We start from the raw sequence: 16,304 nt of genomic DNA on the forward strand, positions 1-16,304 counted from the left end.
AGAGGGCTGCTAAAGGGGCAAGGATTGCACAGAGCTTACTGCTCAGGAGAAAGGACAGGTAGACAAAATTGTCCGGGTGGACTCTGCCCAGCAGGTTGGGAGCTTTCACCATCTTGAGGTGCTCCAGCTCCCTGGCTGGATACACAGCTCCAAGGACCCCTCCATGATTAGCAGCCAACTGCGCCTTTCTCCCGGCCAGCACCACCTGGCTCGCAAACCAGCAAACCTTACCCTGGCGTTAGGCCAGCCAGGTGGAAGATCTGTATACAGCAACAACAAAGGCAAAACATAGAGGCTTATACCTGTGTGCTCAGCCCACTGGTTCAGGCAGTGGAGACAGGCATAGCAGCCCAGAAGCAGGAAACAGCTCTTTCCTCCCCCTAAGCACCAATACCACTCCCTGGCAAACCTCGACATTGTTTCAGGGGCTGAGCAGCTCCAGAGAGTAGAGATTCTGGACACTAGAGGGCGCCATATACAAACATGAAAAGCCAAAGGAACCTAGTCCAAAGTAAAATTATTAATACAACTCCTGAGAAAGATGACATCGACCTCATGAATCTTCCTGAAATGGAATTCAAAATAAAAATCATTAACATGCTCATGGAGGAACATAAAGATATTCAAGAACACAGGAATGAATTCTGGTCAGAGATCTAATCGATGAAGAGCATGATGGAGGGTATTAAAAGCATATTAGATATGGTGGAGGAGACGATAAATGAAATAGAAACTAGAGAAGACGAATACAAAGAAGCTGAGGCAGACACAAAAAAGGATCTCTAAGAATGAAAGAATATTTAGAGAACCGTGTGACCAATCCAAATGGAACAATACTTGCATTATAGGGGAAACAGAAGAAGAAGAAAAGAGAAAAAGGGATAGAAAGTGTCTATGAGGAGGTAATAGCTGAAAACTTCCCCAATCTGGGGAAGGAGATAGTCACTCAGGCCATGGAGATGCAAAGATCTCCCAACACATGGGACACAAGGAAGACAACAAGACATGTATAGTAATTAAAATGGCAAAGATCAAGGATAAGGACAGACTACTAAAAGCAGCCCGAGAGAGAAATAAGATCACATATAAAGGAAGGCCCATCAGGCTATCATCAGACTTCTCAGCAGAAACCTTACAGTCAAGAAGGGAATGGCATGATACATTTAATGCAATGAAACAGAAGGGCCTCAAACCAGGATTACTTTATCTGGCAAGATTATCATTTAAATTCCAAGGAGGGATTAAACAATTTCTAGATAAGCAAAAGCTGAGAGAATTTACCTCCCACAAACCATCTCTACAGTCCATTTAGGAGAGAGTACTATAGATGAAAGTGTTCCTAAGGTTTAATAGCTAGCACCAGCAGTAATAAAACCACAGTAAAGAAAGTAGAACAGCTAATGACTAAGCAAATGCAAAATTAAATTAACTATCCCCAAAGCCAATCAAGGGATAGACAAAGAGTACACAATATGATACCTAATATATAAAGAATGGAGGAGGAAGAAAAAGAAAATAACCGTGGATTGTGTTTGTAATAGTATATTAAGTGAGTTAAGTTAGACTCTTAGATAGGAAGGAAGTTAACCTTGAACCTTTGGTAACACAAATCTAAAGCCTGCAAAGGCAATAAATACATACCTATCAATAATCACCCTAAATGTAAATGGACTGAATGCACCAATCAAAAGACACAGAGTTACTGAACGGATAAAAAAACAAGACCCATCTATATCCTGCCTACAAGAGATTCACTTTAAACACAAAGACATATACAGACTAAAAGTGAAGGGATGGAAAAAGATATTTCATGCAACAAATAGGGATAAAAAAGCAGGAGTTGCAGTACTTGTATCAGACAAAATAGAAAGCAAAACAAAGAAAGTCACAAGAGACAAAGATGGACATTACATAATGATAAAAGGGTCAGTCCAGCAAGAAGATATAACCATTATAAATATCTATGCACCCAACACAGGAGCACCTCCATATGTGAAACAAATACTAACAGAATTAAAAGGAGAAATAGAATGCAATCCATTCATTCTAGGAGACTCCAACACTCAACTCACTCTGAAGGCCAGATCAACCAGACAGAAAATAAGTAAAGACAGAGAGGCATGAACAACCACATTAGAATAGATGGACCTAACAGACATCTACAGAACTCTAACCCAAAAGCAGCAGGATAGACATTCTTCTCAAGTGCACATGGAACATTTTCCAGAAAAGATCATATGCTAGGTCACAAAAAGAGCCTTGGTAAATTTAAAGAGACTGAAATTGTACGAACCAGTTTCTCAGACCAGAAAGGTATGAAACTAGAAATAAATTACACAAAGAAAATGAAAAATCCCACAACACATGGAGGCTTCACAACATGCTCCTAAATACCCAATGGATCAACGACCAAATAAAAACAGAGATCAAGCAATATATGGAGACAAATGACAACAATAATTCAACACCACAAAATCTGTGGAGCGCAGTGAATGCCGTCCTGAAATCTATAGGCTTACCTTAGGAAAGAAGAACAATTCCATATGAGCAGTCTAAACTCACAATTAAAGAAACCTGAAAAATAAGAACAAATGAGGCCCAAAGTAAGCAGAAGGAGGGACATAATAAAGATCAGGGAAGAAATAAATAAAATTGAGAAGAATAAACAGTAGAAAAAAATCAATGAAACCAAGAGCTGGTTCTTTGAGAAAATAAACAAAATAGATGAGCCCCTAGCCAGACTTATTAAGAGAAAAAGAGAATCAGTACACATCAACAGAATCAGAAACAAGAAAGGAAAAATCATGATAGATCCCATAGTGATACAAATAATTATTAGAGAATACTAAGAAAACCTATATGCTAACAAGCTGGAACACCTAGAAGAAATGGACAACTTCCTAGAAAAATAAACCTTCCAAGACTGACCAAGGAAGAAAGAGAAAATCTAAACAGACCAATTACCAGCAACTAAATAGAACCGGTAATCAAAAAACTACCCAAGAGCAAAACCCCCGGGCCAGATGGATTTACCTCGGAATTTTATCAGACATACAGAGAAGACATAATACCCATTCTCCTTAAAGTTTTCCAAAAAATAGAAGAGGGAATACTCCCAAACTCATTCGATGAAGACGGCATCACCCTAATAGCAAAACCAGGCAAAGACACCACCAAAAAAGAAGATTACAGACCAATATCCCTGAAGAACATAGATGCAAATATACTCGACAAAACAACAGCAAACCAAATTCAAAAATACATCAAGAGGATCATACACCATGACCAAGTGGGATTCATCCCAGGGATGCAAGGATGGTACAACATTCGAAAATCCATCATCATCATCCACCACATCAACAAAAAGAAAGACAAATACCACATGACATCAATAGATGCTGAAAAAGCATTCGACAAAATTCAACATCTATTCATGATAAAAACTCTCAAAAAAATGGGTATAGAGAGCAAGTACCTCAACATAATAAAGGCCATATATGATAAACCCACATCCAACATCATACTTAACAGAGAGAAGCTGAAAGCTTTTCCTTTAAGATCGGGAGCAAGACAAGGATGCCCACTCTCCCCACTTCTATTCAACAGAGTACTGGAGGTCCTAGCCATGGCAATCATACAACACAAAGAAATAAAAGGCATCCAGACTGGCAAGGAAGAAGTTAAACTACCCCTGATTGCAGATGACATGATATTGTACATAAAAAACCCTAAAGAATCCACTCCAAAACTACTAGATCTAATATCTGAATTCAGCAAAGTTGCAGGATACAAAATTAATACACAGAAATCTGTGGCATTCCTATACACTAACAATGAACTAGCAGAGAGAGAAGTCAGGAAAACAATTCCATTTACAACTCTATCAAAAAGAATAAAATACCTAGGAATAAACCTAACCAAGGAAGTGAAAGACCTATACCCTGAAAACTACAAGACACTCATGACAGAAATTAAAGAAGATACCAAGAAATGGAAACACATTCCATGCTCACAGATAGGAAGAATTAATATTGCCAAAATGGCCATCCTGCCTAAAGCAATCTACAGATTCAATGCAATCCCTATCAAAATACCAACAGTATTCTTTAACAAACTAGAGAAAATCATTCTAAAATTCATATGGAACCACAAAAAACCCAAAATAGCCAAAGCAATCCTGAGAAGGAAGAATAAAGCTGGGGGGATTATGCTCCCCAACTTCAATCTCTACTACAAAGCCAAATATAATCAAGACAATTTGGTACCGGCACAAGAACAGCCCCATAGACCAATGGAACAGACTAAAGAGCACTGATATAAACCCAACCATATAAGGTCAACTAATATATAATAAAGGAGCCATGGACATACAATGGAGAAATGACAGCCTCTTTAACAGCTGGTGTTGGCAAAACTGGACAGCTACATGCAAGAGAATGAAACTGGATTATTGTTGAACCCCATACACAAAAGTCAACTCAAAATGGATCAAAGACCTGAATGTCAGTCATGAAACTATACAACTCTGAGAAGACAACATAGGCAAAAATCTCCTGAATATAAGCATGAGTAACTTCTTTCTGAACGCATCTCCTTGAACAAGGGAAACAAAAAGCAAAAATGAACTCATGGGACTACATCAAACTAAAAGGTTTCTGTATGGCAAAGGACACCATCAACAGAATAAAAAGGCATCCTACCATATGGGAGAATACATTTGTCAGTGACATATCTGACAAGCGGTTAACATCCAAAATATACAAAAAACTCAGACACCTCAACACCCAAAAAGCAAATAACCCAATTAACAAATGGGCAGAGGATATGAAGAGATGGTTCTCCAAAGAAGAAATGCAGATGGCCAACAGACACATGAAAAGATGCTCCACATCACTAATCATCAGGGAAATGCAAATTAAAACCACAGTGAGATATAAGCCTTACACCAGTAAGGATGGCCAGCATTGAAAAGACTAAGAACAATAAATGCTGGCAAGGATGCGGAGAAAGGGGAACCCTCCTACACTGCTGGTGGGAATGTAAGCTAGTTCAACCATTGTGGAAAGCAATATGGAGGTTCCTCAAAAAACTAAAAATAGATATACCATTTGACCCGGGAATCCCACTCCTGGGAATTTACCCAAAGAATATAACTTCTCAGATTGAAAAAGACATATGCACCCCTATGTTTATGACAGCTCTTTTTACAATAGCCAAGATATGGAAGCAACCTAAGTGTCCATCAGTAAATGAATGAATAAAGAAGATGTGGTACATATACACAATGGAATACTATTCAGCCATAAGAAAGAAACAAATCCTACAATTTGCAACAACATGGATGGAGCTGGGGGACATTATGCTCAGTTAAATAAGTCAGGCAGAGAAAGAAAAGTGCCAAATGATTTCCCTCATTTGTGGAGTATAACAATGAAGCAAAACTGAAGGTACAAAATTGCAGCCAACTCAGAGACTCCAAGAAGGAACTAGTGGTTATCAAAGGGCTGAGGTGTGGGAGGGTGGGTGGGGAGGGAGGGAGAAGGGAATTGAGGGGTATTATGTTTAGTACACATGGTGTGGGGGATCATGGGGAGAACACTGTAGCACAGAGAAGTAAAGTAGTGAATCTGTGGCATCTTACTACACTGGTGGACAGTGACTGCACTAGAGTTTCGTTGGGGACTAGATAATATGGGTAAATGTAGTAACCACATTGTTTTTTCACGTAAAACCTTCTTAAGAGTGTATATCAATAATACCTTAATAACAATATATATATGAAAAAAAAAAAGATGTAACTGCACACACTATTTACAATAGCCAAGATATGGAAGCAACCTAAGTGTCCATCAGTAGATGAATGGATGAAGAAGATGTGGTACATATACACAATGGAATACTATTCAGCCATAAGAAAGAAACAAATCTTACCATTTGCAACAACATGGATGGAGCTACAGGGTATTATGCTCAGTGAAATAAGTCAGGCAGAGAAAGACAAATAACAAATGATTTCCCTCATATGTGGAGTACAACAATGAAGCAAAACTGAAGGAACAAAACAGCAGCAGATTCACAGACTCCAAGAAGGGACTAGTGGTTACCAAAGGGGAGGGGTGGGTGAGGGCAGGTGGGAAGGGAGGGAGTAGGGGATTTTGGGGTATCATGATTGGTACACATGGTGTGTGGGGGGGCACAGGGAAGACACTGTAGCTCAGAGAAGACAAATAGGGACTCTGTGGCAAGATACTACATTGATGGACAGTGACTGCAATGGGGTATAGGAGGGGACTCGATAATAAGGTGGATGTAATAAACACATTGTTCTCATTGTGAAACCTTCATTAGAGTGCATATCAATGATACCTTAGTATAAATAAATAAATAAAGAGAAAGCTTTGTGTAACAAGTTATTTCCTGCATTTCTGTGGAAATTATATTTTTTTCATGAAATTCTTTTTACACTTCACAACACACATTTCAGAAATAATTTTCTACTCTGTAAAAAGCTTGAACAACTTTCATATTCCTTGAGAACACAAAAATGTTGAGACAGTTAAGATGACACTAACACTCATTCCAGAAGTACTGAAATACCTACTGTATACCTCACACGCTGCTAAATGCTAGGAATACCACAAAAATATGAGAAGACTTGATCCTTGTCTTATAGGAGCTTACAAAATAAGGCATCAATCACACCATTTTAACTAATCAAGGAAGCCAAATGGTCCATTTATTTCTCTGGATCTAAAATAGAATATATTTATGGCAAAGGAAGTTATTTCACTAACTTTATCATGATTACCTATCAACTTTCTAGACATTTACACATACATACGGTCCCTTTTTCTCTCTCAGAACAAAACTTAAATTTAGAACCAATTCCAAAATCCATTATAAAGTGTTGGCTTAATTTACTTAGCAAGTTTTTCCATCAATATATATGCTTAATGCATCATATTAGGTATTCTACAAAATCCATCTTCATTAATTTCAAACTTCTCACAGTCCTGCTTAGGAATTTAGAAAAATAAAAATGTTTTTTCTTAACATCTTCATTTAATATGCATGAAAGATTGTCTTCTGAAAAGTGGCAGCTGAATTTTATTTGCATTTATATTAACAGGAGGTTTAGGGGGATCTGGAGGAATTTTTTTAAAAGGACCTTAGGATATCTAAGTTCATAAAGAATGTTTTAAAAACTGCTCTGAGTCTCTAATATCAGCTAGTCAATAAACTAAAACTGACCTAATCAAGTAATCTTGTCACAGAACTCTTAGATATGTCCATTTTCTCTTTTTAGCAAAGTTAATCATTTCATTAACACATTCCAATACCTTTTCCCTCTCTGGCAGCTCCCGAAAGGCTAATTCTCCTTTAAAAATGCAGAGATTCCTCAGTGCCTAAACCTAGCTTCTTCTTACTCAAAGCTTGGTCTTTATATCATAGATCAGTGCTTTCTAACAGAAACATAATTCAAGCCACATATGTAATTTAAAATTTTCTAGTACCCACATTTTAAAAAGTAAAGAGAAACTGGTGAATTAATATTATATTTTAACTCAATATATTGAAAGTACTATTTCAATATGTAAACAATATAAAAATTAATGAGAAATATTTCATGACTTTTGTGTAAGTTGTCCAAACTTAGTCTGTATTTTACATTTACCGCACATCTGAATCTGGACTAGACATATCACATGTGGCCAACATCTATCATATTGGAGAGTGCAGCCTTAGATGATCTTACCCATACACTGTTTTAATCTTGCGCTATACTCAAGTGACTCCAAATTTGTATCTCCAATCCAGCCTGTTCTTCTGAGTGCAAGATTAGCATTTCCTAATGCCTAATTGGCATCTTATTTCAGGTCACTCAAATAATGTCCAACCTGGATTCATGATCCACCCCTCAAAAATGTGGTCCTCTACTAATCTATCCCTATCAAACTGCACTGTACTCAAGTCAGAAACTCAGAAATTTACCCCTTGACACCTCCTTCTCTCTCACTGCCATATCCAATCCATCCAGAAGTTCTGTCCATTTTACCTTCTAAATATCTCTCAAATAAATCTACTCCTCTCCATCTCAACCACTCCATCCGTCAACTCATGTCTAGCTCTGAGCAATTTCCTCAATGCAAAGATATCTCAAAACTATGATGGCCTCCTTACTTCAACCCTCCCATTCCCTAATAAAACTCTCCAGCTGACTTCTATTGCCTCCAGAATAAAAACAAAACATGACGCCTATAAGGCCCGAACTGCATGGTCTAGCTCCTGAGTGTGTCCCAGCCCTATCTCACCGTTACACTGCCCATCCTGCCCTCCACTCAATCTTGGTCCTTCAGACCTTTGTACTCACTGTGCTCCCTGTTGCCTTACAATTTCTGCATATGCTGTTTTCTCTTTACTTAGTCTATTGAATTGCCACTCATCCGCCAGACCTCAGGGAAGGATTCTCTGACCACCAGGGAGACAGCAAATATCCCTTCTAAAAGCTCTTATGGAACCATGTACTTTTCATTTCTATTTTACAGTCTGAACATGTAATTAATGGCTTTCTGCCCTTAAGACTACATCTGATTGTACTAAAGGAAGTGCCTACCACAGCAATATGTTTAAGAATATGTTGAATGAGCACATCAATGAATATGCCTTGTTTTTTTCCCCTAGACAAAGACTGGACACCCTATTATAAGATGGCATACACAGCCTGCCCTGCTTATGACACCATTAGCGCTGAAAGCCTCCCAGACTTCCCAAATCTGTGTTACTGCTCTCAACACCTGCAATTAAATACCAATGTGTAACATGTTTAAATTCTGACTGTCTTGTACATCGTCTTAGAGCCAAACAGTGCCTTGTGTACAAGTGGCATAATTACATGCATTTCAGTATACACATTACGATACATATATATTTCTCTGCATTATTGCAGACTTACTTATTGCTGTAAAGATATACCTTCAGTAGCACTACACTGATATGAACATAGTTTTTGTCTCTTCTTTACAGCTGTAATGCTGTAATTCATGTGCAAAGTGCTGACATGTGTACACAGATTCACACTCATGGAGTTAGGGGTGTAAAACCTATACGTGTTATGGTAATAAGGTACATGCAGGCTCTCCCCAGACCTGGAGCACCAGGCAGTTCTTTCCTCTTTCTCCATATCACCAATGTGATTTTTTTCTGATATCAGTATCTTTGATTTGACACCCTGTTAACACTTCACAGCCTCACCACATATTTCTTGCCCACTTCTCTGCTTTTCTTTGTTGTTCTATGACTTTGTAAATATTTCTCAATTTTTGTGGGAAATTTTTGCACTGCTGGGAGTGCAGTCTACTTCTTCTAAAAATCATATGGAGGTAAAAGTGTTTTTTAGGTACTTCAGATCCTTACAAAAAGTCAGAATTTCTAGATAGACAGGACTTAACTATAACATGGTAAGTCAAAATGCCTATATTCTTTTGTCAAAAGGAGAAAACATAAGCTAAGGAAGTTGATATAGTTATACTGTTATGGTTCTTGAAATGTTACTATGCAGTTTTTACTTGATTTAGCAAATGCTGCTGTGCAAGAGGAAACAATTATTTCCAACATGCTGAGGCAGCAAGTTTCTTTTTATATCCCTTTATGCTTGAGGCAGTCAAGTCTACAGGCAGTTGAAACTAGACTTATAGGTTATTCACCAAAAATTCACTGCAAACAGCACCTTGAAACCTGAAGACCTACACAATTTAAAGGAACAGCCAGACATTTTAAGCAGTTTACATTATCAATAGAAGCAGCCAGGCAATATGTAACACATTTTGAGACAGAAGGTCAGCAAGGCTTATTACTTTTGAACTATAATGTCACAAACAATATAAACCAAAGATAGTTATAAATGCTCATTAAAGAACTAGGAAATGTTTCAAAATAGAAAGATGTGTCCTATAAGCTCCCCTGAAACCAAATATAAAGCAACTGGTTTCTTCAAGTGTTTTCAGCAGGATCTACCCTGTTTCATCTAAAAAGTGTTCTAACAGTTCTGATCCTTTCCAAAAGTGTGTACCAAAAGTATGTTTACATCAAAGTGGTAACGATAAAGTATTTTATAATTCCAGGTAATTTTTTTAAAGTCCTGCATTTAATATACAAGCTTATAAAGAATTCTTTATAAATACACCTATGCCTAAGATCATGCTGGAATATGAGGGAGCAAAACTGATAGTCTTTGCATAAAGTCTTACTGTATGACTATGACCAACAGTGTATTATACAAAGGTAGAGTTACACTGATGCTGAAAAGGCTGTTCCTCATCTGAAGACTGAGATCTTTCACCAGCAGTCTCCTGGGGAGTAGGTATGTCTTTCAGAAAACTGAAGTCAAACAAACAAGAAAGGCAGAGGAGTGGGTGACAGAACAGGAAATCTGACTTTCTTGTTCTTGATCATTCATGTATTTGGGAGGAAGCTTCTACATCATGGGATGTGAGAAAAAAAAAAAACTTTCCTTCTGTGAACAGGTCAAAAGCTGGGAATCAAATTCCAGCAAAATGTCTGGAGTTGTTCCACCTCTTTGGAGTAGCTATCTCAAGGCAACATGTGGAACAGGGCAGGCCCCTCAAGACAAGACAACAATCATTTTATAATCCATACTGCCTTTGTGCTTCTTACTTTCTCTATTCCATGGTTGTTCTCCTCTAGTACTAAATTTAATAAAAACTTGTATAAACTACCGTCTTTCTTGGTCACTCAAAGGTGAAACAAAGGGAAGGGAGTTTTCAGAGGATGTCAGTACAGTGGTAGCACCAGTACTCAGAGAAAGATAACCCCAAAAGGGAAGACGAAATTCATAAGGAACAAAGTAAGGAGATCTTTGTGCTCATTCTCCTATCCCCTCCACCTTACCCACTCCCCTCCTCCACAGCCAAAAGACACAAGAACAAAACCCCAGAGTACAACCTGGTTAAACCTCGGATGTTAGAAACCTGGTGTTTCTAAGAAGATTCTTTCACAGTAAAATGGAAGTAAAACTTCTAATACTACCTTATGGCATCTTCAACTCCAAAGTACTGGGTAAGGCAAACATAACAATATAGCGTTTTATCTTTTCAGATATTCTTAAAGTTCAGAAAATACAGAATTAATCAGATTTTCAGGTAAGTGTAATCAGCAATTAGGTGAGCTGCTACAAAGTAAAAGTTTGTTTTCAATACCAGAATATCCTTCTCAAAGAAGAAACTAAATTTATATACCACAAAATGCTTCAATCCAATTTTCAAATTTAAATTAGAAGTGGTCACCATGGCTTGGTGGAAATGAGTACTCAAACTTTATCCTGGACAGCTGGGCTCTATTCTTGGTTCTGCCACTTATAACTCTGGGCAAATTGTTGATACTCTCAGTGCGTCAGTTTCCTCATTTGCATTTGAGGGAGGGAAGTTATACAATTTCTAATTCTATGGAATACCTTTTTCCAAAACACAAATACAGCTGATTATGTTCACCTAACATGTTTTTCTTTTTTTTCTTCTTTTTTCTTTCAAAAAGTTGGTGGAAATATACAATTCCCCCTTAAGGGAAATCAACAAAGAGAAAAAACAAAAAAGCAGAGCTAAGTAAATCTGTTCTCTAGCTAGACAAATTTAGTCAAATCACTTCTCACAAGGTTTTTCCATGCATAAAAGTAAGCATTACAAAGGAACAATGTACCATTTAATGAATTATTTAGAGAGAACCACTATACTAAAAAAGTCACTGAAACTTTTAAGTTCAAATCAACAAAACCTAATGTTTTCTGTGCTACCAGCCACTAAAAAAAAAAAAAAAAAAAGGACTTTAAAGTCTGCCAGCGAGGCTACTGTCAGAACTGAATTTTAAAATAATGATTTCTCTGGGGGTTCTAATGAAGATTGAAGACTTAAGTGAATAAATAAACTAGAATAATAGATCAATCTACATAGATCACCTGTAACCCCTTGAAGATCCTATTTTTCGAAACCTAAGCTTTTTAGCATGATGTATTTCCCTAACCTAACTAGTTTAGGTGAAGCTGACAGAACAGATTTAATAGTTTAGGCGTTTTAGCATGTACTTCCTTTTAGGTCCTACAAGTAATTACATGAATAGACTAAATACTAAGAAAAATGGTTTTATCAGTGACAGTGACAGAGAATCCAAACTCAAGGTGTCAGAACTGGGATAGTTCCACAGATTACTCTTGCCTTTGAGTCACTGCCATATCAAAGCAACAATACTGGAAGACAGAAACACATAAGCAGACAAATTGCAACACTAAATGACAAATGTTACAATATAACACTGCTGGGGATTTTTAACAAAACAACAATGAAGAAAGGAACTCTACCTAAGGCGTGGGTAGAGTCCCTGGCTAGGGAATTCTGATTGGCAGGGGTATTCCAAGATTAGCTGTATCAGACTTTACTGAGAACCTACAATGTAGTGGCTCCCTGGCACTACACATACATAGAAAAATAAGCAGTTTCCCAACCTTGAGAAACTTGAGTCCAAAAAGGAACAGTTTAGCATGTGTTGGAACCAAAATAATGAGACTAGCCTTTCTAAAGGAGGCGGGGTCATGCTGGAAAGCCGTGAAAGACCAAGTTTGTCAACTGGTTTGAAGAACTAAAGCTCAATCTAATAAAGAAAGGGTAAAAAACTCAGTGATCTAACATAATCTAAGACAAAGCTGACGATGGCACCTCCTACTTGAGACGTCCTACTTGAGACAGTGCCTGTCTATGCAGTCCTGGAAACGCGTCACTGAATTAAACGCATGTTTACAATCGTAATGGCCGTAAGGTAAACTTAAGGTAGAGAGTCCAGTGAAAAGAACAAAAAAATAAAATCGAGTAAAGTGAGCGTTTAACCCTACAGTCTGTTACACTAATGGTGTTCTTGCAGAAACTGCAGGAACAAGAACGTTGAACATTTAAAAGCACCAGTATGGGACCCACCACCCCGCCCTCCCAGCGCTAACCATTCAATTCCACCACTCTCTAGCCAGGTCACTTTTGGAAAGTTACTTAACAGTTCGTTGCCTCAGTCACCTCACCTGTTAAATTGGGTATCTGTGGAGCCAGGGGCAGCTTCTTTCAAAGAGTGGTGTCATTACATCACTCTAATCAGAAACTTTATTCACAGAATGAAATCCACATCTTTTAAGCACGTGGCAACTCCATAATCTGGCCCCAACCTTTCCCATCTCTATTCTCGTTAGACACCCTCCAATTTCCACCAAACATATGGATCTAATACACGTTCTGCAAACCAATAATCACTTTTCTACTTCTGTGCCTCACCTCCAGTGTCTGTCTAGATGCCTTTTCCTCATCTTTCAAAACCCACCTCCCTAGAAAATTAACTCTCCTTCCCCCAGTTCCTCAGCACACGTGCCTGATCCTCTGCACAATTTACCACGATTTCCCATTTGGGGGGGTTGTTCTTTTAATGCCTCCCTCACTCCCCTGTTCACTAAGATAGTAAATATCCAGACAGCAGGGGAAGATCTTTCTTATTTTCCTTCCCACCCATCATCTCAGACTGTGCCTGTCTATGCAGGCCTGGAAACGCGTTACTGAATTAAACGGATGTTTACAATCGTAATGGCCGCAGCTCCAGATACTGCTTAATTTCGCATAATTTTTTGTGCTTCCAGGTCTTAAAATCTTGACATGAAATGTCTGTAAAAATTGGAACCCCGCCATCCTTTCCAGAAAAGTTCTACGGCGCACCCACACGAGTTGACAACGCGATCATTCTCAGCCTCCGAAGTTGCGGGTGAGCCCCGGAGGGCAGCCCCACAGGTCCGCACAGCGCTCGGACAGGAGGCGGACGGCGGCCACGGCAGCACCGGCCGCACTCCCATCCGCCCTCAACTTCCTGCCGGCCGCGGGCTCCGGCGGCGCCCGTCCCTCGCCGTCGCGCTCGGCTCTTCGGCCCCGTCTCCTCCCGTCCGGCCGCGGCGACATCCCCCGGACGGCGCTGCGCGTGCCCCGGCGGCTCCGGCGGCCTGGGCCTTGGCCACCGCCCGCCCCGGCCTCTCCCTAGCCCGCCGCCCGGGCCCAGGCCGCACCGCCACCGCAGCCCCGAGGGGACAGGGCACTCGCTGGGCTCAGCGTGGCGCCGGGGGCGGAGCCGGACCGGAGGGCCCGCGGGGAGGCCGGGGGCGGGCGGCGGCCTCCGCCTACCCGACACGCACCCCACCGCCCCCAGCCCCAACCGTCCCTGGGGCCCTGGCCCGCGTTCCTTGCCGGGCGGCCGGCGGAGCTCGCCACTTACCAACCCGCTTGGGACAACGCCGCGCTGGGGACTCCGGCCATGGTAGCTGCTGAGGCCGGGGGTAGTGGGGGGCTGTGGTGGGGGTGGGGGGTAGGCCTCCTACTTGAGACCAAAAAAAAAAAAAAAAAAAAAAACACAGAAAGAAAAGAAAAGAAAAAAAAACTCCTCTGGTCGGCTCTGCAACTGGGCATGCTCAGTGTGGCAGGCGCTTCCGCGTGCGGGTTCCGCTCGCCGCGTTTTCCGAGCGGCCGCCGGGCGGACCTGGCGTGGGGCTGGAGACGGGGCCGCGGTCCGGCAAGGACGGGCTGGGCCGGGACGTCCGAGGTCAGTGTGTTGGCCGGGATTACGAGGCTTTTCCTCTCCACCGAAGCCTGGTTGTTTGTTTAGGGTCACTTTTCTAAGTCGCGTATCTCGGAAACAGGCAGGGCCATGCTGTACAGAGCAGAAAGTAATGTCCGGGTTTCCAGCGCCGACAGGCGGTCACCTCGGAGAGGGCAGGGTAACTGGGGTAGAGATCGAGGGCCGGTTGCGGGGAAGCCCTGAAACAGTTCGGCGCTAGTAAGGCCACGTTTCAGGCTGTAAAGCTCAAAGAAAAGGTGTGCACAGCTCACTCTGCCTAAACAGAAAGTTTACTTTCTTATAAAGACTGGCTCTATTCACCCCCGCTTTTTGATCGGCCTGGACGCAAAGAATGCAGCCATTAATTTTTCGAGTCCCTACAGGCAAATCGGATTATCCAGATCGGACCACAATGAAATAAATGGTCACCCCAAGAACACCTGCGCTTAAGGGACCGAGGAAATTCGGGGAGTTGTTTCAATGCTCGTTTTCCCTGCCGCCTTCTTACTGAGCTAGTGTATGTCCCAGCGCAGCCCTGTGACGTTGGCACTACCAGGCCTGGCTCCCAGCAGCCCTTCGCTGGTGCTCTTTTCTGCCTCCTCTAAGAGGGCTGAAGCTTAGGGGCGTGTCCTCAAGTGAGCATGCGCGGCATCGCCGCGGAGCGACACGGAGAATGCTCCCGCGCGATTGGATCGCTGAGACCCAGGACAGCCAATCAAAGGAGCAGGCGGAAGGCTCCGCGGAACGGTAAGACCAGAAGCTGCCTAAAAGTTTGCTCCACCCTCATCGTGTTTTACCTCTGCGGCTGGGTCGGCAGAAGATGCGTCCGAGTGACTATGGCCCAGCTGCCAACGCCTGGGGAGAAACTGTTAAGAACAAATGCCCCATCACCGCGGCTGCTTCATGTGAAACCGTCATCATCAGAAATAGACTTGAAGCAGACACTGCTCAACTAAGCGGCCAGCTCCTGGGACTGGGGAGGAAACTGACAGTTACAGAAGGAAAGCATAATTGCCCTGGGTGGAGCTAAAATTCCTTAACCCAAATTTTTCTCATTTTCATTAACTAGGATATTCCGTTTGGGTTTTCCTAAAGTCAGAGTTCTAAATTCGCGATGCGTTGTTTAGTTTAGTTCTAATGCTATCGAAATATGTTTCCAAATACATTGCTTAGATACTGATTTTAAAAAACATGTTTCTAAGCATTCAGGAATAACTATCCCATTCCCTACAATTAGAAAATTAGAAATCGTATACAATGTTTAGGCCACATACATGCTACAAGTATATTTCAATTTATTGGCACCAGTTATTGTATCCAAGAGTCAAGGAAAGATTTACCATTCTAATGGTAAGTAGATGACTCAAAGTTAAAACTGCTAATAATTTTTATTGGTTACTAAATAGAATCTTCTCTTACCAATTATTTCATTTTGCAGTTAATCTAACTTGCTAATTATGAAAATGATATGTTTTCTCAATTATCAGGACTCCTCACTGATCAATGTGAACCCTTTATTCATTTGTCCTCACATTCAGTGTAATACAATAATAACATTGCCTGAGTCTTACAGTAACTTTAAATGCCCCACACAATGCTAAATTCCCTTCCTTTAAGAAATATTTTAAAGAATGAGTTGAGATTCCCATTGGACAAATTGGGAA

At 40.7% G+C, this 16,304-nt stretch overlaps 1 protein-coding gene and 1 long non-coding RNA gene across 3 annotated transcripts in view; one reads left to right on the plus strand and one right to left on the minus strand.

Annotated features, from left to right (window-relative positions):
* TDRD3 (tudor domain containing 3) overlaps nt 1–14,845 on the minus strand; it is a 211,316-nt gene extending 196,471 nt beyond the window's left edge. Inside the window, exon 1 of one of the 2 annotated variants that reach the window (XM_073212542.1) lies at nt 14,302–14,845. In XM_073212542.1, coding sequence (XP_073068643.1) covers nt 14,302–14,492 — 191 coding nt within the window. In that variant the 5' untranslated portion in view covers nt 14,493–14,845. The remainder of the gene's footprint in view (nt 1–14,301) is intronic. The other variant, XM_073212543.1, reaches the window with a different exon arrangement.
* The window catches only part of LOC118973283 (uncharacterized), an 81,415-nt gene continuing 79,646 nt past the window's right edge, over nt 14,536–16,304 (plus strand). The window contains exon 1 of the long non-coding RNA XR_012121052.1: nt 14,536–14,625. This is a non-coding gene — a long non-coding RNA (uncharacterized lncRNA). The remainder of the gene's footprint in view (nt 14,626–16,304) is intronic.

Source organism: Manis javanica, chromosome 9 (genome assembly GCF_040802235.1).
Source record: "Manis javanica isolate MJ-LG chromosome 9, MJ_LKY, whole genome shotgun sequence".
Lineage (NCBI taxonomy): Eukaryota > Metazoa > Chordata > Mammalia > Pholidota > Manidae > Manis > Manis javanica.